The 27,492-nt window shown below is 43.1% G+C and overlaps 1 protein-coding gene and 3 non-coding genes across 4 annotated transcripts; all 4 read right to left on the reverse strand.

Moving 5' to 3' along the window:
- Positions 1-219: 219 nt before the first annotated feature.
- TEX14 (testis expressed 14, intercellular bridge forming factor) lies at positions 220-27,404 on the reverse strand. Its single transcript, XM_062012665.1, has 30 exons — positions 27,144-27,404; positions 23,434-23,548; positions 22,985-23,150; positions 22,097-22,233; positions 21,349-21,430; positions 20,766-20,896; positions 20,082-20,195; positions 19,534-19,657; positions 18,571-18,749; positions 17,289-17,440; positions 16,306-16,496; positions 15,966-16,107; positions 14,824-15,623; positions 14,044-14,150; positions 12,853-12,932; positions 12,026-12,289; positions 11,415-11,515; positions 11,069-11,239; positions 10,406-10,641; positions 10,011-10,015; positions 9,751-9,838; positions 8,377-8,439; positions 7,179-7,306; positions 6,233-6,420; positions 4,732-4,783; positions 4,230-4,280; positions 1,866-1,983; positions 1,572-1,667; positions 505-637; positions 220-400 (listed from the first exon to the last, which is right to left on the reverse strand). The coding sequence occupies exons 1-29, from the start codon at positions 27,277-27,279 to the stop codon at positions 517-519; spliced, it is 4,338 nt and encodes a 1,445-aa protein (XP_061868649.1). The 5' UTR covers positions 27,280-27,404; the 3' UTR covers positions 220-400; positions 505-516.
- LOC133627403 (small nucleolar RNA U3) lies at positions 23,681-23,894 on the reverse strand. The gene has a single exon (XR_009820147.1). It is a non-coding gene; the product is annotated as a small nucleolar RNA U3 (small nucleolar RNA).
- LOC133627411 (small nucleolar RNA U3) lies at positions 24,957-25,170 on the reverse strand. The gene has a single exon (XR_009820155.1). It is a non-coding gene; the product is annotated as a small nucleolar RNA U3 (small nucleolar RNA).
- On the reverse strand, positions 26,146-26,359 carry LOC133627412 (small nucleolar RNA U3). Its single transcript, XR_009820156.1, has one exon. It is a non-coding gene; the product is annotated as a small nucleolar RNA U3 (small nucleolar RNA).
- Positions 27,405-27,492: the final 88 nt, after the last annotated feature.

Below are 27,492 nucleotides of genomic sequence, written 5' to 3' on the forward strand. Positions count from 1 at the left end.
CACTGCCTGCACATCAGCACTGTTGCTCCCCAGAGGTGCTGTGGGCACTTTGCTTGAGCTCCATCACTGCCACACCACTAAATGAAGGAGAAATTTGTAGTTTTTCTTGATCTTCTCTGAAGAAAGCTGCCCCAAAGTCTGACAGTTTGCAGCACCTTCCCTGGAGTAGCTCTGTTGGCATCTAGCTGTATGCACATTCTGATGTTGAGAAACAGTTCCTAACAAGTTAAACTCAAAAAATAACCTCCAAACAAAAAAGAACCCCAAAAAGAACCTCCAAAACCACAGAAAGAACCACATGGCAGCACAGTAACCTTGGAAACTCGTTATTAACTGTCACAGATAGGCAGCATTTCCCTACATGAACAGGAACAAAAAAAGCACGAGGTAGAAACAGCACCTGGATGGGGATGGGGGAGGAAAAAAATCCAATCAAGTAAAGCAAAAAGATGGTCTGTGCAAGCTCAAATCCAGTGCTAACAATGTAATAAAGGCAATACTGACCATCCAGTAGCTTTAGGGGTGAAGAAGATCTTCTGAACTCCCTGGGCTGCTCTCTGTAGCTCTGGCCCTGGCTCCATCTTCCAACACTCTCTTCTTCCTTCCAGCATCTTCTGGATCTTGCAGGCTTGCAGCCCTTGAATGACAGTTTGTGTATCAATCTGATAATGTGTATCTTCTTTTAGGCACAATGAACACAGAGCACTAAACCAGAAGCCTCTTGGAGATGCTTGACCTGTAACAGGCATCTGTCCCCTCCAACTCCCAAACAAACTGCCTCTCTTTTACTGCTTTAGCTTGACACCCATACTCAGACTCCAGTGACTCCTTAAATAAGAAATACAGTCTGACTGTGTGTAAATGAGCTTTGTATCAAACCATTTATGAACATGGAAGGAATCTGTGTGCCCTGTCAGCAAGATCCTCCTTGTTACAATGACATTTGCCTTCTGTGCTCAATTAAAAAAGCCCAAATCCTGATGCCAAACACAAGGATATCTTGTGTGGCTTAGCAAGATATATGTTAAGAATGACTTAAAACTACTTTCTGGCATTTACTGTGGAGGTGTTCGGAGTTACAAGGCTCTGATCTTTAGTTCTAAGAGGAAAAATGCTATTTGGACTATGAACCTTTTCCTTAAAGTGATGTTTGTATGACTTGGCCATTTTCTTAATCTCCTCCTATATTGCCATGACAGTATAACCATCTTCCCACACTCTTCTTTAAAGCCTTTTCTAAAGAGCTTTCATGATTCTGTTCTCATAACATTCTTCTCCATCTCAAGAAAGTCACCATTCTGTCAAATTATCTCTAATTTCTGTGAAGACTATGCACTGTCTTCTGAGCCTACTGAAGTATTTGCTTTCCACCTACAGCAAATTATATTAACAAAACATTCTCTTCCTCCTCAGTTCAGCATGGAGAGTTCAGATGGATGTCTCCAGGCAAGCTCCTGACACACTACTCCCTGAGAAGTGACAATCCCACTTTCTGAAGAGTCCTGCATAGGTCTGTATGCAGAACAGAAACAAAATCAACTTCTGAACAAAAGCATCAATTATTAGCTAACCCAAGAGCATGTCCCTGAGGTTGTTCTTGGATCTCCTCTTCTCCAGGAACTGCATGGAGGATTCCTTCTAAAACATCATCAAGAGTAGAGTGAGCCCTGTTGAATAAAAGATGTAAAATGGATGCTGGCAAGTTTAATCCCACACATTCTGAAGGAAACAAGTCATAATTATCAAGGTTCTCAAAATATTGGCTTACCATAAGCACTGAATCTTCTTCAAATATACTGGAATGATTATTGTAAATCTTTGTAACTCAAAGCCAAACATGCCTTATAGTCTTTTTTTTTCCATACCTTTCTGTTTCCTCTGCTAGATTAAATGAGTCCCAAGTCCATGAACTGTGATTCCTCTTCTCATTTCTCTCAGATTCTTTTTCTGACTCTCCGCCTTCCACTTGAATTTGATCAGAAACTATTCATATAAAGATTTTAAGATCAGAGGCATGAAGGAAGATAATAAAGAAATTCAAATGTGGTTTTATTTACTGTACTTGTGAAACTCCCAGTTGTCCACTTCTCAATTACTTTTTCCTCAGCCATTTGCTTTTCTACTGGTTAAGCAAATTCCCATTATCTACAGTCAAAGGTGGCCAGGAGCAAGACCTAGATAAATATTTTTACTCTAAACACATTTTTAGATTCATAGAACTGAATGTTTTGCTTCACACTGAAATGAAAAATGCATGGGGAAATTAATCTTTAATCTTTCCTCTTACAATCCTAGATATGGGAGAAAAACCAGAAGCAAACCTGTGGATGTTAGCTTTGTTCCCCTACTTAGCAAAATCCAGTGATATCCCCCCGCAAGACTTACCTCAGTAAGCTCTGTTCCCTACAGCATATGAATATAATCAGCCACCTTCTGCTAAGCTGTGATAAGCAGGAAGCAGTAGGCTGTCACAAAAATGGAGTCTGAAATAGCTGTACTTTATGCAGCTGCAACGAAACCCCAGCGACTGCACAGGCAGCCAGCCACACTGCCACACACCTCGCCACCTAAAGCCAAGGTACTCCTCTGACTCAAGTCACAGTAGTGTCTGTCCTTAGGGAAAAGATCTAACAAAGCTGGAGGATAACACAAACAAGTGCTGCTATCACTCTCAAGTGGCTATGCTATTTAGCTTTTTTACAGAGTAATTCGTGTTCTGCCTTTTTTTTTTGTCTCTTTTTTTAAACTGCTCTTCACTTTGTGACTCATTGGAAACAAACGCAGAGCCTGGAAAGACTGAAGTTTTCTGCTCCTCTTGATATTACTTGCTGTACATCTTTAAATTAATCCCACTTATTACCATTTGCAGTTTCAGAAGCACAAAGATTCACTTCTACCACCTTTGGCATCTTTCTAAGAGCACAGGAGCTACAATATTGATTACCCCAGTGGATGCTGTTTTCTTCCCCTATGAGATCAGAGGCATTATTTCATTGCAGTGAATGAGGAACAGCAGCAGTTAGCATGTACCAGCCACTTTCTCCACTGAACCACCCTCCCAGAAGGGAAACCTCAGCTCTAGTTTACATCAGCTGCCCACCATCTGCACTTTTGAGGGTTTCATCACTTGGGTTTGAACCCAGCACACATTACAGTGGCATAATAAGAGTAGAAGATCAAGTCTCACAGTTCAGACCTGCAAGCCTTCCACACCAGATCCCATTGACTTTTTAAACAGAGTAAACACACAGAGAAGGAAAGCAAACACTGATGGAGGGGATGCCATTTGTGAAAACACTGCATACAACCATCCCAAGAAGACAGAATCCTCTCAAAGCTCTGCTGAACTACAAATACCAAAAAAGGCTAAAAAATGCAGTTGGTGGTAGAGCTGAACACACAGTGACCTCTGTCATTCTGCAGCAATACAACACTAACTTTCTATTTGCAATCACTGTTAGGACTATTACCAACTAACCATTTATCTGTACTCTGTGGTCATGCAATCCTTTCTCCTTAAAGTCTTGAGCAGTGGAATATTGCTGCTCTAAGTATTCTGTTAAAACCAGCATATTTCCTTATTGATCTAGATAGTCTTTCTACATTGTCTCTACACAATCTGAAGTACCATACTACTTCACCCATCCAAAGCCAGATGGAAAGCTTTACAGAAGCTGTAACTAGTTCACCTATTAATGCTACTAATCATCTCTGACCATCATTTATTCACTTGATGCCAGTCTCCAGCCCTTGTTTTGGTGAATAAAAACATCAGAATGGTTCTGGGTGCCTCATTTCCAAAAGAACATGGGACCTATAGACATTTAATTACACCAGTGTCTGGTGTGTGTTTAGGAAGAGTTCATAGCTGAATAACCAAAGCAAATTCTTTGGTAACACACTCCAGTGAATACAGTGCTGACTTTTTACACTGTGTTCTGTCTGAAGATGGATGTTATCACAAAAAGCAACGCAAATCACTGCATCTGCACTCAGTAGGTCAGCTGCTGGCAGCAGCAGCAACTAACCATTCAGTGAAAGGCAGGAACTTCAAGGACTAACTTAATTAACTGCCAGTTATTTAAGCTGTTGATGCCTAACTTCCTAATCATTGACATGGCTGCAATAATTTGGAGGCTCTTGTGTATTTTAGCAGTGAGTGATTTGGGAGAAATCCTGATTGAACACAGCTGGTAAGCATCATACATTTTAGGTGAAGTGCCTCTTACCAATTTCATCCAGCAGCTCCTCAATGAAGTAGCTGGATGCCTGTGAGAGTGCTGAGACAGAAAAAAAATCTAGTTAATTAGCAGTGATTAATCCTTAATAACTATGATACAGGCTTATAGTATGACAGCATCTTGCTGACACATTTCATTTATCAACCTGCATGAGCCTGGCTCATTGACACTTTACCAAATATCCTTAAATCATTTTATAATGGAAAAATCATTTTGAGTTAGACTTGCACATTCAGTTCTCAATGCCAGTTTTAGGCCAATAATATTTACACTTCAAACATGAGTTGATTGGAAGTCAGGGTTCTTTGTCTGCAGGTGCAAACACAAAATCCATAACCTAATTACCACCAGCAATACACAGTTGTGTGCAGAGCTATTTATTCCTCTAAAAACAGCTGCTTGGAAGGAAAAAAAAAAGCCACACCATTTCTTTTCAGATCTGTTTCTCTGTTTATCAATCAGACTATTTGGGCTGGGTTAAGAGACTTACCAGATGCCTTCCTGGTGCTTCTCAAGGATGAAGCAGCTACTGACAACCCATCCTGTGTAAAGTCAGACAGAATGAAACACAAGGTGTTAAACTGAGGAAAGTCTGTGTCTTCAACCTTCCCCTTCAACAAACTGAATTGAAAATGAGGTAAGGCCTTAATTAAAGCCTTAGCAGACCATTAGACTTTAAGATAAGCTCTCCAATCATTTCAGACTATGAAAACAGGCACCATCCAGGACAGGCAGATGTGTCAAATTTTGCTTAGGCTGCTAGGCACCCATTTATTAGCCAGTGATATGACACTGTCAGCTACATTAACTTCATCCATTTCAACACACTGTAGGGACAACTGGATGGGAACCCTCTGAAAGGTCAGTTCCATCACCTCTTAAGTTCCTGTTTTCTGCTTTGACTCTCTAATTATGAAAGCCAGGCACACCTATTAACCAAAAGATCCCTTCAAAAATCACTTGTAATCATGGGCAAGTCCTCACTGTCCTCAAAATGGAAACAGTAATGGGCTTAATGAATTCCAATTGTCTGCTACACAAGCAAAAAGACCCAGACCTGATGACAATGAATGCAGTCACTACTGTTCTGGTTGAACAAACTCCAATTTAATCTTTAAATGACAAGCCCATCAATGAACAACAGTAAGAAATGCATTAAGGCAACTGTTTTATATAGAACTGTCTGAAAAGATAATGCTGTGGCTCCAGAACATTTTCAGTCCCAAAAAGATTACTGTAGGAAATCACTAGGGTGACCTTGGAAATTGTCAACTCCAAAGAGAGCATTTTGTGATCCAACAAAGCTGATAACATTATGCCATCTCTGTGCATAAAAATGGCAAAACTTAACCCTCTAATACAAGGGCTTTCTGAACATTCAGTTGCTTCCAAACCAGTTTTCTTCCTCAAGGAATCCTTCCTTTTCATACTCATTTACCTTCCCTTTGAGGATTCTTCATGAAAAACTACACAGTTGAACACAAATGCACATGTATTTGTTTTCATCCAGGTTTATTCCCCACTTCCAAAAGCCTCCAGAGTTCACAAACCTTGTGAATTCAGAGTGGCTGAGATAAGCAGGCTACTGTTGCCTCACCAGAAGACCAACTGACAGACTCCTCACCCTCCCTCAACAAAAATGTACTCTTTCTACACCACCTTTTGCAGATAACTTACCACTTTGGTGTTCCAAGATTACCAGATGCAATGCTGGGAAATGGTAAGTCTTTACAGTCAGGAAAGGGATGAAGGCAACTTGATTTACATACAACTAAGTGCAAGGGGATGCCAACACTTTGTATAACCAATGGCACACACCAACTGCTTTGAAATCAAACTGAACTTTTGTCATGATGTCAACAGACACAGGGCTCCAAAATACTCAAAGACTTGGAAATATTTCTGTGCCTCTCCCCTGGCATTTCTTTTAAGGCAGATTGACAAAAATATGTTAAAGAATGGCTAGCATAAGGTAAATTTTCTAGACTTACAGGCACATCCAGTTCAGGTGAGCAAACTTCTGAAGCACCCAAGGGAATTGCAGTGCTCCTTCCTTCTTCATTGGCTGTAGTAAATGTCCTGGACACTTCAGAGGTGATCTCTTGAGAACCACAAAAGGAATGATCTGAAGCTACTTCGTGGCTGTGTTTATCTTTCTCAAAGGTTATTGCCATTTTTACTTTTAGAATAAAAAAAAGAGAGAAAAATCTATCAAAGCTGGAATTTCTTTTCTTTTGTTTAGTCTTGGTCACATTTCAATGCAGAAAAAAGCTTCTTGTATTTGAACCTGCACAAGAAACTCTGTGACTTACAGTCCATAAATGATCTCTAAGCAGAAGTCCATACTGACTACCTAGGAGTTCCACTTCAGATGTTATTTATGCAAAACTCTTCCAACTGAGAACATTCAACTACTGTGCTATATCAAACTAATGAAAGTACAAAGCAAATGATAATTCATTGCCCTCAAACACTGAATCTCTTTATCAGCACTCAAAGTATCCTAAGTGCTTATTACATATTCTGTGTTTAAAATATAACATTTACATGTATCACTCCAATTGTCAGTGTCTGCACCAACTTCTGATTTATGAAAGCTACTGGTAACTACCAAGTAATTGTCTTTCTGAGACCTTTCAGAGAGTGGCACTTTCAGCTGTGTACTTGTAAATTCTCCTCTAGTTCTGTCCCAGAGATTTTGTTGAGAGTTTTACCTACCCAGACCAGAACAAAAAGAGATTTCAAACAACAGCTACAGCATTTCTTGTGGTAACTTATTCCAAGCCTGACATTTCTGCATTGTCAGTACGTGAATGGGGTTTCCATGATTCACATCAATGATCTGTACATTAGCAAGTCTTGGCAGAAAAGTCTGACTCCTGGCATTGAAAGGTTTAGTTATTCACTGGTCATTCCTTCTTCCCTGTCTGCAGTTACCTGAGCTGAGTGGAGTGCTGATGTTGGTGGGTGCATGACTGGCTCTAGGCGTCTTACAGTCTATATCCCTGAGGTAGTCCTCCTGCTCACACGGGATACTTGACAAATCCTGAATGTCTGCCACTGATCTGAAGCAGTGAAAGATGTCCTGACAGTTAGAATAGCCACTTCTTGCACTTGTGAATCACTAAATTCTGTTATCTCTAGGTTCTTTAATTTTTGGTCTTATCTAGTTTTCCAGAGGGAAAAAAGACGTTTGCTTTGAAATCTTCCCACAGAGTTCTTGGAAGGCAATAGCTCACCATCTTCAATGACTTTACAGAGACAGAAAAGGTGAATTATTTGCTTTCCCTTCCTTTACAGGATTTCTTAATTTTACTAATTAAGTTTCTGGAGGAAACTGCCTCCAGAAAGGGCAAGAACTTCAAACATAAACCACTAGGTAGGAAACTCTCCAAAGTCAAGGAAAGACCTCGATGTTTAACAAAAACTAAGAATCTGTAAGTTAAGCTTAAATGTACATCTTGGGAGCCTTTAAAAGAACTACTGAGATAAACTGAAGTGGCTAAAGTTCTACACAGGCAGTGAGGGCCACTTAAACTGCAAAAACCCTTAAGTGGCCATAGGACTAGGATTACACTGATCAGGGAACACCTTCTGCAGACAGCCCCTGGGTTATGTTGTCCTCAGAAGACCATGAAATTAACAGACATCTACTGTTACCAAATCACTGATTTCCATGCAAATCTTCATTATCTGTAAAAAGAAACTAACTTTTCTGGTTACATCACAAATCTGTTCTGCACATTTTTTCCTCAGAATCTCAATCACAATTACTTTTGTAATGAAATGCATTTAGCTACACACTAATGATTTGCTCTTCCAAGGAATTTGATTTCTTCTGGGTTATATGGACAGAAGAAAGAAGGAACCTTAAAACTTTAATGTGAGGAAGCACATCTTCACTATGTTAATTACTTATGAATATGAAAATATGGCAAAATGAGGACAACTCTCTGTGATGGCTCTTTAATACCCATCTCTCAGCTCATCACTAGAAATATTCTTTCAATTCTTCAGAGAGCTTTCTCTCAGCTTTTGTCTGTCCCATCCTCCTGGTTGGCACTGACACCAACTTTTCCAATGATAATGACCAACTTACAGACCATTTTATAGCAAAAAATCCAGTGGTTCTTACACATCCTTTTCTTTGCTTTCCTCCCGTGTCTCCCACAGTATTGCTTCTTGTGCTGTTTCAACACTACAGGGAGGGAAGAAAGGTCATATGCATTGGTTCTCTCAAAGCTATCATGAAAATAGATGTATTTTGTTTCTTCTCTCCCCAAAAGTTCAAAGGACTACCCTCTTCTCTGAGGCAGGCTACAGCTCATAAAACCTTTTTGCTTAAAGCCTGAGAAGATGGAGAGTGCTAGGAGAAAAATGCCATTTTAAGCACGTTATGGATTTGTATCTGGTAAGGAAAACAACTTCTAATTGACATAAGCAGTTTCAAAACAAAACTGGAAGTGAAATAAAAGTCTACAAATACACATCACTGCATTGGTTTATCCTCCCACACTGGTCTGTGCTGTAAGCTATTCCCTCCAACTACAACAATCTCAGTCAAGGTCAGAGGCATTCAAAGGAGATGAGTCAGATGGTCAGAGAGCAACGCTCCTTTCTGCCCTGCTGCCAAAAGCTCAGTTCCTAAGTGAAGGGAGCTACCAAAACTATTATCTTTTACCTCAAGGCCAAGTATTTACGCACTTTCTGTGTTCTGACACTGGTACCTTAGTTTCTCCACAGAAGGGAGGGAACAGGACACTGACAGGCAGTGAACGCAGCTCTCCCTCCCAGCACAGGAACCTGAGTGGCTGTGGGCTCTGGAGGAACACAGGGAGAGCTGAGCTGCAGGGAGGAGAGGGGCTTTTAAGAAGCCTGAAAGTCCCTGCTGAAAGACCTTCAAGGCAAGAACTCTTTAAGCAAAGTATCCCTTGTTGCATGAGCTGGTGACCCTGGCCAACTTCTCTGCATGTTAGCAGAATGGAAAACTTACAAAAACATTGGATACAAGCCCTCACGTTTGCCAGATGAGACTGCAAGTCTCTAAGCATGGGCTAATGTTATCTGCAGGCAAGATGCAGTAGGCACTTGCATCTGTGTTCCCACAGGAGGGGAAAAGGCAGGATCTTCATGCCACTTGAGTTCCAAAACCAAAGCATAACAAAATGAAAACAGATGACTGAACACTTCATTGGAATTATCTTTGCTCTGTTTAAGACTAGTTTATCAGTGAAAAGGAACTGTAATATACACATGACTCCATTTTCCTACATTAGCTCCCTCATTAAGCAAAACACAAAACCTGAACTCTGCAACAGACAAAACCCCCTGAGACTTGTGAAAGTCCTTTTAGGATTTTCTTGGCAAGGAACTATGATCCATAGATAATCACTAAAAACCACCACTGGCATCTTATTTGAATATTAGCTATACAGGCAGAATTAATAAAGAGAGCACACTTTATAGCCTCATTGATGCTTGAATTAATGGCAAAAATAAGTCTCCTTACCTGGCTACAGGCATATGGCTAAGCTGATTCACTCCTGGCATGTTGCTGCCACAGTTCTGCACTGCTGTGCTGCTGAACAGTGTTTTTCCTGCTCAATACCAATAACAAATGTTCCCTGTTATTGGGTTTTGAAAGTACAAAAGAAAACCACACAACCCATTGAACAGGAAATTGCAACTTTATTACATTTTTTAGTCCTTGTGACCTTTGTTGTTGTCAAAAGGCAAATGTGTTTTACAGAGGCATTTTCATAAACATACCACAGCTGCCAGACAGTCAGCCACTGAAGCACTGGGGAATATTGCAATATTTACAAATTTGAGTTGAGAGGCAACAGACTAGAGAAACAGCAATGATCCTCCCATTATTCTGCACACACACAATGCCAGCTCTTACAGCTTTTAAGCTCAAGATCCTTCTAGCAATAGGAATATTAACATGTAAATACAGCTCTAATTCGGTTTCCAGGACCATAACAAGTTACATAAAAAAGGCATAAGATTTAGCCCTAGGGTAAAACAAGAAGGCTGAAAACAAGTTTGAGGGTTTAACTGAAACACAGCAAGTACACAGCCACTGCACTCAACAGTACTTCAGCAACTGCAATGCCTGAACTTCATCTTCCAAAATCCTGAGCATCCTGAACTCACTCTAAAATAGTGAGGAATAACAGATCAAGTGACTGTGGAGAACCAAGCTCCAGCCTTCTGACAGGAGTGCTGCTGACAAAAGCACAAGTGCAATAAGACTTTGTTTCCCTGACTCAAAAGTACTCTCAAAAGAAAGAGCACATTTACCTGAAAGCTCAACACCTGACCCTGCAGCTTCAGGTAACAGTGTCTGCAAAAGTTCTTCACAAGCACCTTCTATTCTGTCTTTAGCATCTGAGGTCTGAAAGGGGGGAAAGAAAGGAAGCAAACTCAATCTGTCACAGGCAAACTGTGTACTATACACACACTGAGTACTTACAGACTACTGAGTACTGTAACTGACAGAACTGCAAAGAAGAGGCTGAGATTATCAACTGACCAAAACTTTTCAGCCACAGATTATGTAATTTCCTGGTAAATAAATTAAGAAACCATGGCCCTGGTGCTTTGAGAGTCTGGGTTTTTGCAGGGTTTAGTTGTTTGGAGTTTGGTTTGGTTTTTGGGCAGGAGTGTGTGTTTTAAAGGATCAAAGCTAAGAGTTTTCCTGTTTTTAAATGAAATAATATCTACAGGTAAAGATTTAAGAATAAAAGCTGTCATTCTCCCATTTTCTAGAGCTCTTCTTCAAATCAAATGGCAGCACAATAAAACCACATTGTGTAACTTACATCCAAAGTTCTTGACACAGACTTTGTTCCTGTCTTCTCTGTTATTTTTAGCTCTAGTTCTGAACCTCTCTGGGTAGGAGGAGGAAGGAAACAATCACCATCAAGAGTCACAAATTCTTCAGACACATCAGATGATGAACCAAGGGAACAATGTAATTCCCCTGAATGCTCCTGTGAAAGACATCATCACCTGAGATGCTTTCTCCACTCTGTTAAAGTATGTGCATTTTAGTCATTCACAACTGAAAAGATCAGCTGTCTTGGCAGTTCAACGTGCAACATGGAAAAACCCAGCTAAACTGTTTTTACAGGTAACTAGCTGCAACTACATTTCTTGGATACATACTCCAGAGAGCTCCTTGACTTGTTGAGGAAGGACTGAGTCCTTAAGAATGGCTATTCCAGATTCTGCTTGCTCATCTTGTGATGGCAACTGGCAACTTCTCCCTACGATGTCAGAATGGAACAAAATTATTAGGTAAAAAACTAATATGAAGCAAGTGACCTGAACCACTGATGGAGTATCAATGAGATGGACAGCAAAGGCCCATTGTCTGGCAGGAACATGGAGAAATAATGACACTTAAATGCTCACATCATTAATCTCAGCATGTGAAGCTCTCCTTGTTCCCCACCCAAGTATAAAAAAAAGCATTCCTGTAGTATGATTGAAAGAAATCAAGTGTGCAAGCATTGATTGCTTGTGGATTGGAAAGCCTGGGTCTGCCATGCTGATACATGGTCATCAATGATGATGTTCTCCAAGCTCACTCCACCTGTTAAGATGTCATACTCCTCTTAGCCTGTCAGTTATGTTCCCAGACACCGAGTTTGACCCACCCTGGGGGAAAGACTCTGGAAAATTGCCAATTATTGTAACAAAATCACAGAAGCTGAAATCTTCTGGGAGCTAAGAGACAAAAAGGGAACAAGCTCTTTTTTGGTTTTCAGTCTTACCTGAAGCACTTGTGAATGCAGACTCCAGATCACTCTCCTCACATTCAGATCTATCCTCAGTGCCCTGATGCCACGGCTCAGCGCGACCTGTCTGACACTTGTATCTTTGTTGGTCTTGACCTTTTTGGACTCTAGTAGTGACATGTTGGAAGTGATCCTTTATACTCTCTGCTTCACTTTCAGATGTACATTCACTGTCTGGATATGAAGAGCCAAACTCTAGCTGTCCTAAGGCCACTCTCCTGGCCATTCGCTTTACTTCAGCTACACAAAAAGAACAAAATTGCCAGTTCACCTAACAGAACATGGACCTTCAAAGCATTCCCTGGGTTTCACTATGTCTGCAGTCTTGGAAATGTTGAAGTTACAGTCTGTTAACTCCTTCATCATGAAAAGAGCTAAACATTTCCTTTCATTTTAAGGAAAGCTTAAAATCTGCACAAATTGATATGGACAAGTCTTCCCATGAACAATTTTTGTCAGTTTGCATTTCTGTTCCTCATGCCTGCACTGCCATCCACTGGTCATTGCTAGCCCACCCTTTCTAAATTCACACTGTCCCTCCCTCACATCCTCCAAAAGAGGGCTTAGAAAATCCTTGAGCTTCATCATCAAACCACTTTAACGTGGTTGTTATTATTTTATGTCCTGAATGTGCACGACACAGGATCCTGCTCGTTTGGGTTTCATCCAAGAACAATCTAATAGAGCTCCAGCAATGAAGGCACATAAACCTTTCTTAAGTAACACAATGTGTTAAGTTTTAATGCACTGCACTGCAGTAAGATTCCCTAACATTAATGCCAAGTTAACACTGATTTACTTACTCCTCCATTCTGATTGCATCATCCTTCTCTCCCCGCTTATTTCTGCTCTGTACATTTCAGGTCTTGATTTCCAAGAGCACCTGTAATAAATAGTTATGAAATGCATCAAAGTCTGCTAATGCACAAGCATATTGTGTGAAGCATTTCCTGGTCAGTGAAACACTACAATCTGTTTTCACATTAATTAAAAGGCTGAGGACACACGTTCCAAGAACACAGCTAACTAAGCAGACTGAGCTGTCAGAAGCTTTGACTGCATAGACAGTTATTTAGGTCTATTATAAACTAACCAGACATCTGTACATTAAAATCTAGATTTCAAAAGCTGTTAACTGTCTTCAGATGATCTCTCTATATAAACACCAACAGACTGTGAATACTAGGAAGATGTGTTTTATTCAGGTCAGTAAGGTCACCAGTAGACAAGTGAAGACATTCAGAACTTCAGACTTGGTTAACAACCTTACCACCAAGCCCAGTCCAGTCAGAGTTGATGCACTCTACCATATCCCCATGACAGTGTCTGCTACACTTATGTTCTAGTGTGTCCCTTTCCAATGGGTCTTACTGATCTAACTGGTCACGAATCAAACAACAGTTTTCCTGGCTGATTTGACCCAAACATTGAAGGAGGTGCCTGTCCCCATCTTTCCAACTAGTAAGATACATTCATTTGCACTGAGTTTTGCCAGGTATTTTTAACATGCACTTTCCACCCATACTTAGAAATACAAAGGGATGATGTGAAAAAGCACAGCAAGCATAAAGAAGTAATGTATGCCCTGTTGTCACTGCATTTAGCAAGACTGCTTTATTCCCACAGCCCCTAACATACTCCTGCACCTATGAAAGCCAAAGTATTTCTACTGAGAATTGAATAAGACTGTGCAGAGAGAGGAGAACCACCCTGACTAGTAACTTACTAGATTGCTCTCCTTAGGCACAATTACACATTTGGATCACTGACCTCCATCAGAGAGGCATCTGTTTGAACACTGCTCTTTGCCAGTAATTGCCCTGATGCAGAATTACCCTGTTAGCTTTGCATCTGATGGGCCTCAGGATGACTTTTGCCTTCCTGAAGAAACACTTCATGCCACTCTTGATCTCAGATGGGTCTACTTCTGTCAGTGGCTGTATAGAGATAAATCTGCTATAACTAACTCTTCTGTTAATAAAATCAAAACTCACCACTTCTCTTCTTCACTTCCACTTGCTGCAGCATGTGAATCACCTCCTCTCTGACATTGTAAGTTGAACTTTTTGTTGCATCTTACAGATACAAGTGGGAGTAAATGCTGAAATGAGTCCAATAAGCCATGATTCAGCATACATTGGGCATTCTGGTAATGACTAGTTGAGCTGCCTGTGAGATACACGAACAACTGGACTGTGCAAACCTTATTCCCTAAGTTGCATTTTTGTAGCACTGCTCATGAGAAGAGATGACAACTCCAGGCCTTGACTTACTAAGAACTCTGCCTGGATTTATGGCAGGTCTCTAAAGTATGCAGCAGACTATCACAGCATGTAGTTCCTAGGGGAATGAGTGGACCTAAATGACACAAGATTATTGCTACACCAGATATGCACATGAGTTTCTCTTTCTCTTTGAGCTAAGCATGTTAATTACATATCATTAACAATGATCTAGAAACCCTTACTAATGACAGCTTAGATCTCCATAACTGAGTATACAAAGAAAAAAACCTTTCTCTGCTTGCCCTTTACCTTGGAAGTCCCATCTCCATTTTAGCACCCTGACTCCCTCTTGAGCCACTGGACTAGTATTTTGCTGGGGATGAGGAGAAGAAATAATGCCAGAGCTATTTTTGGGTGTATATATAAAGAATATGGTATGCACATTATTTTACAAGACAGATTCACCTCTCAGACACCATCCATAATGTCTGTTTACCTGCTAAGGAATACAGAAGTGATAAACACAGTCACCCTGGCCCATCACTTTACCTCGTGGTCATGGCTCATTTGATCATCCAGTCTTCTGATCACACCGAAGCTGAGATCATGATGATTGTTTTCATTTTTACTTTCACTCATCTCATGAATGCAGTTCCACTTTTCATTTTGAGTTACCTCAATTTCCTTTGCTGTCTGTGAAACAGCTTGGAAATGGTCTTCATTCGATGCTCCTGGTGCCTGACACCTTAGTGGTGGTGGAATATAGACACTTGACAGTGGACCTACAGCCTTCCATAAAAAAATATCATCTCCAGAAAAAGGGTTATTGGTACTTTGGGAAGTACCATCAGATCCCTTACAGTGTCTGTCTTGAAGATTCTGCTCAGAAAGCTGACTCATTCTGATTTCCTGAAGCAGCTTCCTTTGCTTTTCAGCAGCTTTACTTATGCTCTCCTCCTCTTCTGTCATGTAGTCAGTATCCAGTTCTGAAGAGCCATCCTCCTCATCAACTAGCTTTTCCTCACAATGTGCTCCAGGAGCTGTGTATAGCTCCCTGAGGGTAGTCTTATCTTCTTTGAGCTGCCTTGTTTCATCCTTTTGAGTTTGACCTAATCCAGCTCCTTCTTCTAGGAAGTCTTCATGATATTCTGGAAGACTGGTGAAGATTTCATTGATTTCAAATTCACAGAGGCTATCATCTACATCACTGACACTGAAGGGTGTCTGGAGTTCAGAAGTTACATCACCACTTTCATCCCGTAGAACTGGCTGCAGACTGGTTGATGCCTCTTGGTCCACTACAGCAGTATTCTCAGGAGAAAGAGAGTATCTGGGGGCGGTAAAGCTGTCTGAAAAAAATTATTTCAAGTGTTAAACCATTTCTCCAGGTGTCTGAACACACTGCTTTCATAAATCTAGGATTTAATATCTTTTAGAGATTACGTGAGCAGCAGTGTAACACCTCTGCTGAAAACAGTGTGCCTGAACTTCAAATACTAACCAGATTATAGTCCTGAGCTTACAATAACAATAGGAGTGGCAGCTAGAATCCAAAGCTAATTGCTACCTATTTTCAAACTAGGTAATAAAAATCTGTAAGTGCTCACATTTTCATGATGTGCATTAGACCTGTGTGGACAGAGGAGCAGGCTAAGTGAAAGACATGTGACATCTTGCTAGAAGAAACTCACCAGCCACAGTTATCTCCTTACACTGCAATTTCTGTGTTTCCTGGTAGGTAAAAGCTGATGCCAAACAGCTGTTCATATCTGCAAAAACAGGGCATCTTCGTGCTTTTGACATTTCATCAGCATGACCAGACTCAGTTAAGTCCTGTAAAAAACCAGAATAAGAGAGAGTTGAGAGTTCAGTGTCTCTGCCTTCTCCTTTAAGGTGTTTGCATCCACAATCACAAAAGGATACTCAATGTTTAGATTTCTTCCCATCCAGATTTAAGAAAAACAACTTCAATTTGAATGGACACAAAACTGCTATCTGAAGTACACAAAAAGATACAATCCTGAGAGTCACCTTTAAGTCATTTTTCAGTAAATACTGAATATCATGAAGTTTCACAGAGCGGTTCTTCCCTTTAGGTTCCAGCCCTGACTTGATGATATCATAATAGGGCATAGAAAGTCTGACATCTGCTTCTAACCGTTGTCCTGAAGTGAAGAGCTGTTGAATAACCGAGTCTTCATGACCTTTCCAGGGAAGAGTCTCTGCAAGACATCAAGAGAGACTCTGTGTCAAAAGCTGTACAGCAGTGTCAGTGAAAATAAACAAAAAAGATAAATGAATCAGAGCTCCTGAAGCACCATTGTCTGCACATCTCCTCACTCTTAACTACTGCATCAACCACCAGAGCACTCAGTCCAGTCCTGCACCTCCTCTCTATCTTACTTCAACAGGGATGCTCTAAATGGAGCTGACAGTAAGCTCTAGAGGACAGTTACACTGGAAGCCAGGCTCTGCTCCCTTCATTACCAATTAGCTAAGAGAGGGCTGAATTAAGGCAGTCTGTTATCCCATTTCACTGTCAAAATAGTGACATACTTTACATTATCTCTAATAACAATAACAACAATTATCTTAGTGCTTATCTTTACATCCTCTCGGTGATTAAAAAGATGAAAGCTGCACGAGTTCATTTTGTACATTGCAAAGCATTAACTGAATGTTTTGCTGTCCTGTGTGAAGGAGAAAGATAAACAGCAGAAAAACACTATGCACAAAATTGTATCTCCCCAATACCAACCATGAATCTCATCCTTTAGTTATGCAAGTTTCAGTTTTCTGATGGCATTTCACCAAAGTTTCCTGCAGCCTTTGCTACTGTCATTAACATTTGCATTTTTTTGCCTGGAGGGTTTCTTTCTCAAGTTAACTCCATAGAAGCCATCCCAGCAAGGTTTTATCCAGTCACACAGGGGAATTAAACAGACTTTAGGGTGTCTGCACTGAGAATATTCAGTAGGCTACCCTAGAGACAAAGGCCAAACCTACAGACATACCTGTCAGGGCCTCCTGCACTACTGCACAGAAGCTATAAACATCTGATTTAACAGTGACAACACTTCCTAGGATTACTTCAGGAGAGCACCACCTGTACAGCTGGACTGGGACAGGACTACGGGTCAGGTCACTGTGTTCTCCACCATCTTTGCTGTATAAAGGGAAAATAAAACAGTGAAGTGGGACATGCAGCACACTCAACTAGAAAGTGTCTTTTGGAATGAAACACCCGAGTTTGTTTTATCTGCTTTTGGGTTAAACATCCAAAAGGTCCAGAGTATACCTGCAAATAAAACAGTATCATATTTTCACAACAATAAATGGTCTTCTGGCAGATCACAGCAAAGCCTTTCAGCCTAAAGTAACACCTCCTTTGACATATTTATACTCAAAGGGAATCTGAGAAAGCTGAATTTTACAAGCAACCCTTTAGCTCCAGCCATACAAGAAAATGCCACCTAGCCTGTCAATATTTCTTTTGCAATGTATACTATGTCTAGAAGACAATCTCCTCACATTTAACTATGGGGGGGTTTTTTACTCATTTCACAGTAAGCTGTATCCAAAATAGCTAAGAGATCACCAAGATCCATTAACAAATTGAGTCTGCAAAAAGGTTAGGAAGTATCTCTGCTCTTTTCAGAACATTACCATTGGCAAATCTTTGTTTATTATCAACTTTACTGTTTCTTTACAGTCTAACCACCTTTCATTTCTTTTCTAAACAGACAGCACTACAGGGAAGAAGCAAAAAATGTATACAAGTAAAAATTTACCTAGATGAAATGAATGGTGTCTCTCAAAAGAAATATTCTCTTTGTCACTGGTGGCACTTAATTGTTGTCAGTTCAATAAGTTGCAGAATCTCCAAATGTGTTAGGTGTGCCTCCATAAGCACAAGTTCAGTATAACAGGAGACTTTTATTACCAGCAGAACTTGTGACTCAAAGAGGAATTTCATCTCTGTGCTGTAAGATCAGGTTCCATTTCTCTATGATGGTTAATTTTATATCCCAATAAACAGCTATTTCTACGAAAGCAGAAACTAGGTAGATACCTACAACACAGAAACTAAGTCCACCTGAAACTTTCCATACTACCTGTGGCTATGTTTAAGGTACCTGAGCAGGAGTAGTCTGGAGTTGTTTACTCCTGTTAACTCTGTTGCCTTAGAGGTGGAAGTCCTTTGTCATCAGGAAGGGCACTTGAGCAGAATTTAGCACTAAATTTAACTCTACTTGTGTGTGTCCCTTTCACAGAAAGAGTGAGGAAGTTCTTTACCTCTCTATCATGTACTCCAAGTTGCATAGCTTTGCCTCACCAGAAGAGACAATTTGAACAGCATAGGAAGTGACTGAACGGTGGATAAATCCACGGCAGTGTAGAAAACGCAAAGCCTCATTAATTTGAAGCAGCACAGTCAAAATAGTCTCCATGTGCAGTACTGGGAATTCTGTATGCTGAAAAAAAACCCAAAAGAGACCAAATTTGCATTGCAGGTCTTTAAAACTTGATGGGGAAAGTTGTTATTGTATGACAGAAGGCAATGAAAGCAAACATGAAACAGATTGTAGTAAGAGACAAACTGCAGTTGCCAAGTAATGTACCTTCTCAATACCAAAGCAACTAATAATGTCTTAAATACTGATTAAGAAAAAACTACTGACTATGCCAAAATTCACTCTGAAGCAGAATGAACTCTTGGAATTTCTTGTACTTGAATGCAGTTTCCCTGGTAACTCAGATGTCTGCATTCAAACAGTTAAATAAAACAATGACTCCACTGCAAAAAAAAGGAAGAGAAAAATATCAAATGACAAAACAGATCAGTTGATTAAAAAAACCCCAAATCCACACAACTGAGTTTGAGCCTTCACTTTCACACACAGGCAGTTTGCAGTGCACTACATCCAAATATTCAAGGGCAAAAGCTGGTCTCGCCACATTTGCAGCACAGTCACAGGCAGAGGAGGAAAGGTCCAAGTGAACTGAACAGCAGTCCACTTTAAGACTGACACCAAACACAAAAATCATGCAACTGCCCCTAAACATGAACTGAAGTATGTGTCAATTACAAATGTTACCAGCTTACACAGAGCATCTCATACTGTGCCATGAAACAGAAACCCGGATACACAGACCGAGGCTTCTGCCTTCTCCTTCTTTGAGCCAAGATGGTAGAGGCAGTTGCTACCCTTCTTCAGCTCAATTAATTGCTATTTAAAAACCAAATATTGCAATTACCCTTTCATGAAGGATGCTGTACAGAGAACCAAAGTTAACCCTTTCATATACTAAGTGGGTTTTCTCCAGGTCACTGGACAGACAGACAGCCATCAACTGCAACAAACGAGGATGACGGAGTTTACTGCAAAGGGAGAGGAAAAAGAAGTGTAAGGTGATTCTGAGGTCAAAAAGAGTCCTGGCCTTCTAGATGGTTTCACCAATACAACATGACTGCTTCAAACTTTTCATTAAAACAGCCAAAAGAGGCATCACTTGGAAGGCATTTGGGAAACAGTGCTTAGTGTCACAGCCAGGATAATGTACAAATAAGCTGTCCAAGAAACGTGCAATGAAGCATTCACCCAGACATACAGGAGAGTATCATCTTCCCCTGTGTTATCCACTGCAGAGAAAATGGGCAGAGGCAGAAGTGACCTGTATTTCTCATTTGCAGAGAAAGTACAACCACAGCCTGACAGTCCTGCCAAGGTTAATCCCATTTCCTTACATCACTGCAGACACCCAAACCCCAGGAGTACTTGTAGCTACTGCACGTTCTTTCTTACCTACTGTGCTCCTGTTCTGCAATGAGAAGATCAGCGAAGCGTAGTTTACTGCACTTCTGATGGGGCTCAAAGGCAAGTTCCTTCACTGTAACTCTGCTGCCTGCCCACATTAAGCTACAAGGAGAGGAAGAATTTCTATTAAATGCTTCCTGCAGTATTTTTTTTTCCAGCTACAGGTCTACTTACAAATCACTCTGTAACTGTGACATGTTCTGGTGCTGTCTCCTACTGTCAGCAGCATTACTTTCATGATCCTGGTTAAAGCATATACTCGTTCCAATTGACAATAAATTCTCATCCTGTTGAGAGACTGGATGTAACAGGACAGGTTTGCTGTCCAAAGATGCCACCCTGCTATGATCCAAGGTAAAGAACAGGAACACTCTGAAAGCCTTTTTGCTAAAGGCCATCAGCCCACTGTGACACAAGCCAGAGCTTTCAGATAATCACATCATCAATTTGTCAGTTCTCTGGATGCCTCTGAGGCACAGTTACTTGCTACAGAAAATAAAAGATGAAAAAAAGGCTCAGTCACACTTGCAACTCTCATTTCACCATAGGCTTGAATAAGGCTATGGGACAGACAAGGAAAACTACCCAAACAAAGCTTCTAGTACAACAAGTTGCTGTGTAATAGTAGAGGATACACACTAAGAGGGGTTAAACCTCATTGATTCAACTTACTTTGTCATGACCATGTATGGTCCAACGTGGTAAGAAAATGTTGGTTCATCATCAGCCTGAACCAAGTCTTTTTCCCCAATAACAGGGAGAAGTGACAAGTACCCTGGATGCCTGCTGCCTGCAAGGTAAAACTGAAAAAACACCAGGGCATAATCAAAAGGAATATGCAACAGATCCCAGGATCCAAACCCAATAAAACCCGAGTATAATCACTACAATGGGAGCATCAGCAAAGCATCAAAGTGAAATACTAAGGCATCTATGTCAAAAACTTTACTTTCTAGTGAAGCTGAAACTGGCAAAGTGGAAACAAGTCACTAAGAAGACCCACAGGTGACTTGTGACAGGAGAGTTTCTAGTGCCCCTTCCAAACCAGCTTCCTCTGACAAAGACTGCTAACAAACCAAAGGCCTCGATATTTCAATTTATCTCCACAGGTTTTTTTCCCCACCATTTCAGTGGAAATAAAACATTAATCTTGGCACTAAAAATTAAAAGTAACAGAGCTGGGTGTTGTGAAGAATACATGACTCTGAAATACACTGGGAGCATCATTAGAAAACCATTATCCATAGTATCTTACCTTCCCAAAACCAAAGCTGTAAATGTTCTTGGCTGCATTAGCTCCACCTTTCCGAAATCTACCCAGAGGATTCTCAACATTTCTAAGTATCAAAAACATGAGCAATAAAAGTAACTGGAATGCCAATGCTTTGAGTAAAAGATACTGAAAAAAGAGAGAGAGGAAAAGGCAGATACTGTGCAACAGCCATGTATTTCAAATGTTGCATTTCTGGTCCCACATGGAAAGTGTAATGTAGATGCTGAAATTCAAAATTGCTGGGCCTCTCCTGAAAACTTTTTACTTACACTGTTATGATATGTATTTGTTTAAAGCAAGACAAATATGTACACACACAAACAGAAGCATCCCACATTGCTTTTTGTTCACAAGTGTGTGTTTTTCCTAACACGTGTTTGACACAACAGTTGGAGACAGGTGGAAACACACCCACAAAAGATGTGCAGTGGCCTTAAAAGGTCAAGAAACCAACTACTTCATGTTCCCATCATTTACATACTACTAAAATCCAGTACTTCATGCTGCTGATTTCAAGAGTCTCTGTTAAATATACAGATGCATAGAACTATGAAGTTTCTGTCTGGACTTCTCACAACTGAAATAAGAGATCCCATCATTCCTAACACACATTGGTTTTAAATCACACATTGTCAAGAAGAAACAAGAAGACATTCACTGTAAGGCAAGAGAATATGGAAGCATAAGTCCTTGTAACTCACTCCCTCAGTACTTGAGAATATATCCCTACCCTTGAAAAAGGCCACGGAACCTAGATGGACTGCGAGCCAGTGCTTTTGGTGAGCCAACCTTCCTGATGAGATCAGAGGGAACGTTCCAAATGGCAGCCTGCATGTGGAATGCACAGCGCTCTATGAACTCCAACATCTAGACAGGAAGGGAGGGAGAAATCAACAACCAAAACATGGCTTCAGAAGTGCAAGATAAACTACTTTAAATTAACAGATCATGGCTACTGAAAAAAGAATCCCCAGTTACCTGCAATGTTGAAGTAGGCCTTTCAAGAAATGGATACACAGAAAAACTTGAAGAAAAACAATTATACGAAAATGTGAGAGGAACATGACTTCAAAAACTAGATGAGTAACTTTGAGGACATTCACCCATCAAAAAATGTAACATCACCTTTATTTTTCAGAGCAGTATTGTAAGAGAAAGAAGCAGCATTATGAGTTTTAAATCAGTATCAGTCATGAATAAGCTTTCTCAACAGCACATTTGCTACTGTGCTAGCAAAAATGACAATTTGCTGACACTGTTCAAGCACAGACTGAGCTAACCTGAAGTAGTTCCCAAGTGTTATTTCTGCATTGCATCAACACCCAGACAAGCTACATACACGAGGCATCGAAAACAAGGGCTGGTCATTCCAGTCACTGCAAGCTTAGACATCAAAGTCCTAACAGATACAGATGCAGGTATGCACCAGAGCAAAACTGTAGTTCAATACTCTGAATCTTAAGGACTTCAAAATACCTTTAGAATACTTGAAAAAGAATGTGAAATAATTATCTAACATGTAAAAGTCAGGAATTTCACCCTGGGATGTTGGTGTTTCTATGCTGTAAGTTAAAGATGTAAGTAGACATCTAGCACATATTTGACATGTATTACAAACCTGAGCACTGTGTTCTCCTCCAGCTGACACAGCCCAGCATCGAGGACTTTGTCCATTTTTATCATGCACTCTCAGATCACCTCCTTCATCCAGTAACCTGCTAAGAATCCACTGATTTCCTGAGAAGGCAGCTGCATGGACTGGGGTGCTTCCATCATAACAGCGACTGAGAAACGTTAAAGCAGAAATATTTCAACATACCCACGCTAAGCTCAAGCAGCTGGACTTCTAGGGGAAAAGGCAGCAGAGCTAGAGCATTTATGTCCTCCAAAAAAACAACAAACATCATGAAATAAGGAAAATTACACCGTTACCTGCTTACTTTTGCTAAAAAGGCACTGACCATCTTCTGCAGTTCTACAGTGACTCCTGTGTACCACACGGACTAAAAGCACTAAAAGATTCATTTCCATTCAATCTAAGAACAAATAATTTTTTAAAAACTTAACTGATTAGCATCTGAGCCGTAATCCAACAGAACAGCCACTATTTTACCAAGACCTAGTAATGCAGCGGTGAAGAGAGACGTTTGGCCCTCGGAATTTACAGCATCAACAAACACACCTACAAAAAGCAAAAAGTAATCACAAGTTGAAACCAGGGGACTGAGCTAATCGTGTAGCGTGATGGCTGTAAGCTCAGACAACAATATAGTAACCTGCTTTTAGAACCAGCATATATAAAAAAAGGCCACAAACCACTCAGCTCGTGTTCTCTCCCTCCCGAGCCCCAATAAAGAAGCCGGGAACGGTCATCAATGGCGAGCGGCTCCTGCACAAGCAGCACCGCTCGCCCGCTTCGCGCTCAGGAGAGAACACCTCGCTCCTCCTCGTGGCTTGTGACGCCGTACAGGTGAGACCACTCTCCTCTAGTGACCAACTACAGAAATGATCCCTGAAAGTATAGTCTTAACCCTACACCCCGCACGCCACGCCACCCACCCGCACGCACACACCTCCAGCGCACGGACACCCGACACACACACGGCCACACGCACGGCCCTCGCGCGCCCCGCGACACCGCGCCGCCCTGCACGCGCGCACGCACCCCACGGCCCCGCGCCGACACCCACGGCGGCGCCGCGCGGGGCCACAAGCCCGCACGCGCCCTCATTTGCATGCTTTGCCTCGCACGACCAATCACACGCGCCGCGCTCTGCCACCGGAAGCGCCGCCCCGCCTCCGGCCCCGCGACACGCACGTCACGCCGCAGCCGCGCTCAGGCCTCCCGCCGCCACACGCAACTCACGGGGCCGCGCACATGGTGCGCTCAAAGCAAAACGCCGCGCCATGGGGCTGCACCCACCCGAGCGCGGCTTCTTGCTGTTCCCATGGCTCAAGAGAAACGCCTGCCTCAGGCCGGCCTCCCTCCTCCCCTCCTCACCCCACCAGAGGAGCAGAGGCCCGGGCAGCAGCACCAGGCAGCCCTGTCCCACTCTTGCCCAGCGCTCTGAAGGGGATGCATTGGCTTCCAGCACCTACCGAGGCCCAATATACCAACTAGAACAAACAGAGAAGCAGCAGAATTGTTTGGGCACCTTCCAGATCATCCAGATCCGCCCTCCCCTCTGCCATGAGCAGGGACACACCATCGAAATTAACACCACCCTTTACATCTCTGGATCCAGCCTCAGCACCAGGGACTTGCACACCACAGCTGACAGACTGATACTGAGCACTTTCTCCCAACTCCAGACCCCAGGACACACGCTGTGACCCCAAGACCCAAGTTGACGTACGCGGTAACCCGCGGCAGGATCTCACGGCATGTGCGGAAAGGAGAAGCCGCAATCGTTTCTCCCCAACCTGTATTGTCCACACCGGGCAGCAGGAGGCGGCAAAGTCTCGTCTCGTCTCCAGTTGCCAGGGGCTCGCAAGCGTTAGAGCTCCCGTGACGGGACACGAGCCCTGCACTCTAATCTCGCGAGAGCTGCTCTGCTTTTAGAACCAACATATAAAAAAAAGGGCCACAAACCACTCAGCTCGTGTTCTCTCCCTCCCGAGCCCCAATAAAGAAGCCGGGAACGGTCATCAATGGCGAGCGGCTCCTGCACAAGCAGCACCGCTCGCCCGCTTCGCGCTCAGGAGAGAACACCTCGCTCCTCCTCGTGGCTTGTGACGCCGTACAGGTGAGACCACTCTCCTCTAGTGACCAACTACAGAAATGATCCCTGAAAGTATAGTCTTAACCCCACACCCCGCACGCCACGCCACCCACCCACACGCACACACTCCTAGCGCACGGACACCCGACACACACACGGCCACACGCACGGCCCTCGCGCGCCCCGCGACACCGCGCCGCCCTGCACGCGCGCACGCACCCCACGGCCCCGCGCCGACACCCACGGCGGCGCCGCGCGGGGCCACAAGCCCGCACGCGCCCTCATTTGCATGCTTTGCCTCGCACGACCAATCACACGCGCCGCGCTCTGCCACCACCCGGCGCGCGCCGCCCCGCCCCTCCGCACGCGCCTCTCGCGCGGCCCCAGCCCGCGCCGCCTCCCGCACGCCTCGGGCTGCTCCAGCTCTTCTCATCGAACCCGGGACACGACCGCGGCCAAGAGCTCCTTTCACTAACACAATCACCTGCTCCCGCGTACTTCAAAACAGCCGTCAAAAAGACCGACTTCTAAGCCATAGCCTCTGCACTTTGCAACCGGATTTGGAAGTTAAACCCCATTTAAACAGTTCATTCCCTTGGGAGGCTTTCGGAATTTATTTCACAGGATGTCGCTGCTTTCCTCAGAATCGCTCCACAGCTACAAGCTTCGTTTTCTTCTCTATTTACTCTTGTCACACTTTTTCTTTTTCAAAAGGACATTCATGCCATTTACCAGAGAAGGTCAACTAGAGCACGCTTTGCAAGCACATTTCACTGACAAAGCCGAGGCTCCTTCTAACCACAAATATAAGCACATAGAAAAACTGGGAACTTTCCTGCCAGCACGTGTCTCGACTCAGTTTTTACCTTTCTTCAGAAGCTGCTTCACTTGCACATAGTCTCCTTTGACAGACTCATGCAGCTGAGCTTGCAGCTGAGAGTGACGTCACATTTAGACTTTAGAACAATAATGGCCGGGACAGTTTTGAAATCTTAATGGCGCTGCCTGTCTCAAACGATCTGCTTTTAGAACCAGCATATAAAAAAAAGGGCCACAAACCACTCAGCTCGTGTTCTCTCCCTCCCGAGCCCCAATAAAGAAGCCGGGAACGGTCATCAATGGCGAGCGGCTCCTGCACAAGCAGCACCGCTCGCCCGCTTCGCGCTCAGGAGAGAACACCTCGCTCCTCCTCGTGGCTTGTGACGCCGTACAGGTGAGACCACTCTCCTCTAGTGACCAACTACAGAAATGATCCCTGAAAGTATAGTCTTAACTCCACACGCCGCACGCCACGCCACCCACCCACACGCACACACTCCTAGCGCACGGACACCCGACACACACACCGCCACACGCACGGCCCTCGCGCGCCCCGCGACACCGCGCCGCCCTGCACGCGCGCACGCACCCCACGGCCCCGCGCCGACACCCACGGCGGCGCCGCGCGGGGCCACAAGCCCGCACGCGCCCTCATTTGCATGCTTTGCCTCGCACGACCAATCACACGCGCCGCGCTCCGCCACCACCCGGCGCGCGCCGCCCCGCCCCTCCGCACGCGCCTCTCGCGCGGCCCCAGCCCGCGCCGCCTCCCGCACGCCTCGGGCTGCTCCAGCTCTTCTCATCGAACCCGGGACACGACCGCGGCCAAGAGCTCCTTTCACTAACACAATCACCTGCTCCCGTGTACTTCAAAACAGCCGTCAAAAAGACCGGCTTCTAAGCCATAGCCTCTGCACTTTGCAACCGGATTTGGAAGTTAAACCCCATTTAAACAGTTCATTCCCTTGGGAGGCTTTCGGAATTTATTTCACAGGATGTCGCTGCTTTCCTCAGAATCGCTCCACAGCTACAAGCTTCGTTTTCTTCTCTATTTACTCTTGTCACAAAACATTTTAAAATTGACATAATTCATGCCATTTACCAGAGAAGGTCAGCTAGAGTACAGTTTGTAAACATATTTCACTGAGAAAGCCGAGGCTCCTTCTAACCACAAATATAAGTACACAGGAAAACAGGGAACTTTCCTGCCAGCACGTGTCTCGACTCAGTTTTTACCTTTCTTCAGAAGCTGCTTCACTTGCACATAGTCTCCTTCTCTGACAGACTCATGCAGCTGAGCTTCCAGGGAGTCACCTTTCAGACTTCCCAGCTGGACTGGGCAGGGAACTGGGATACGGACAGCATGAGCCATCTCCTTTCCTTCACAGCACTAGGAAAAGGAAGGAAACTTCACGAAGCTGCAGCACGCCATAGCTCAGAACACTTCTGTTTGTCTTCAGAACTTTCAGCATCAGTTATGGCTGTCTCCTCCAGACAAATCCCCGGGCGGCAGTGGAACGCAGCCTCCCTCCCTCCTAAGCGCAGAAAGGCCTACCTGTGCGACCAGCCGCCGAGGGACTAGCAG

Source organism: Colius striatus, chromosome 20, assembly GCF_028858725.1.
Source record: "Colius striatus isolate bColStr4 chromosome 20, bColStr4.1.hap1, whole genome shotgun sequence".
NCBI classification, from domain to species: domain Eukaryota; kingdom Metazoa; phylum Chordata; class Aves; order Coliiformes; family Coliidae; genus Colius; species Colius striatus.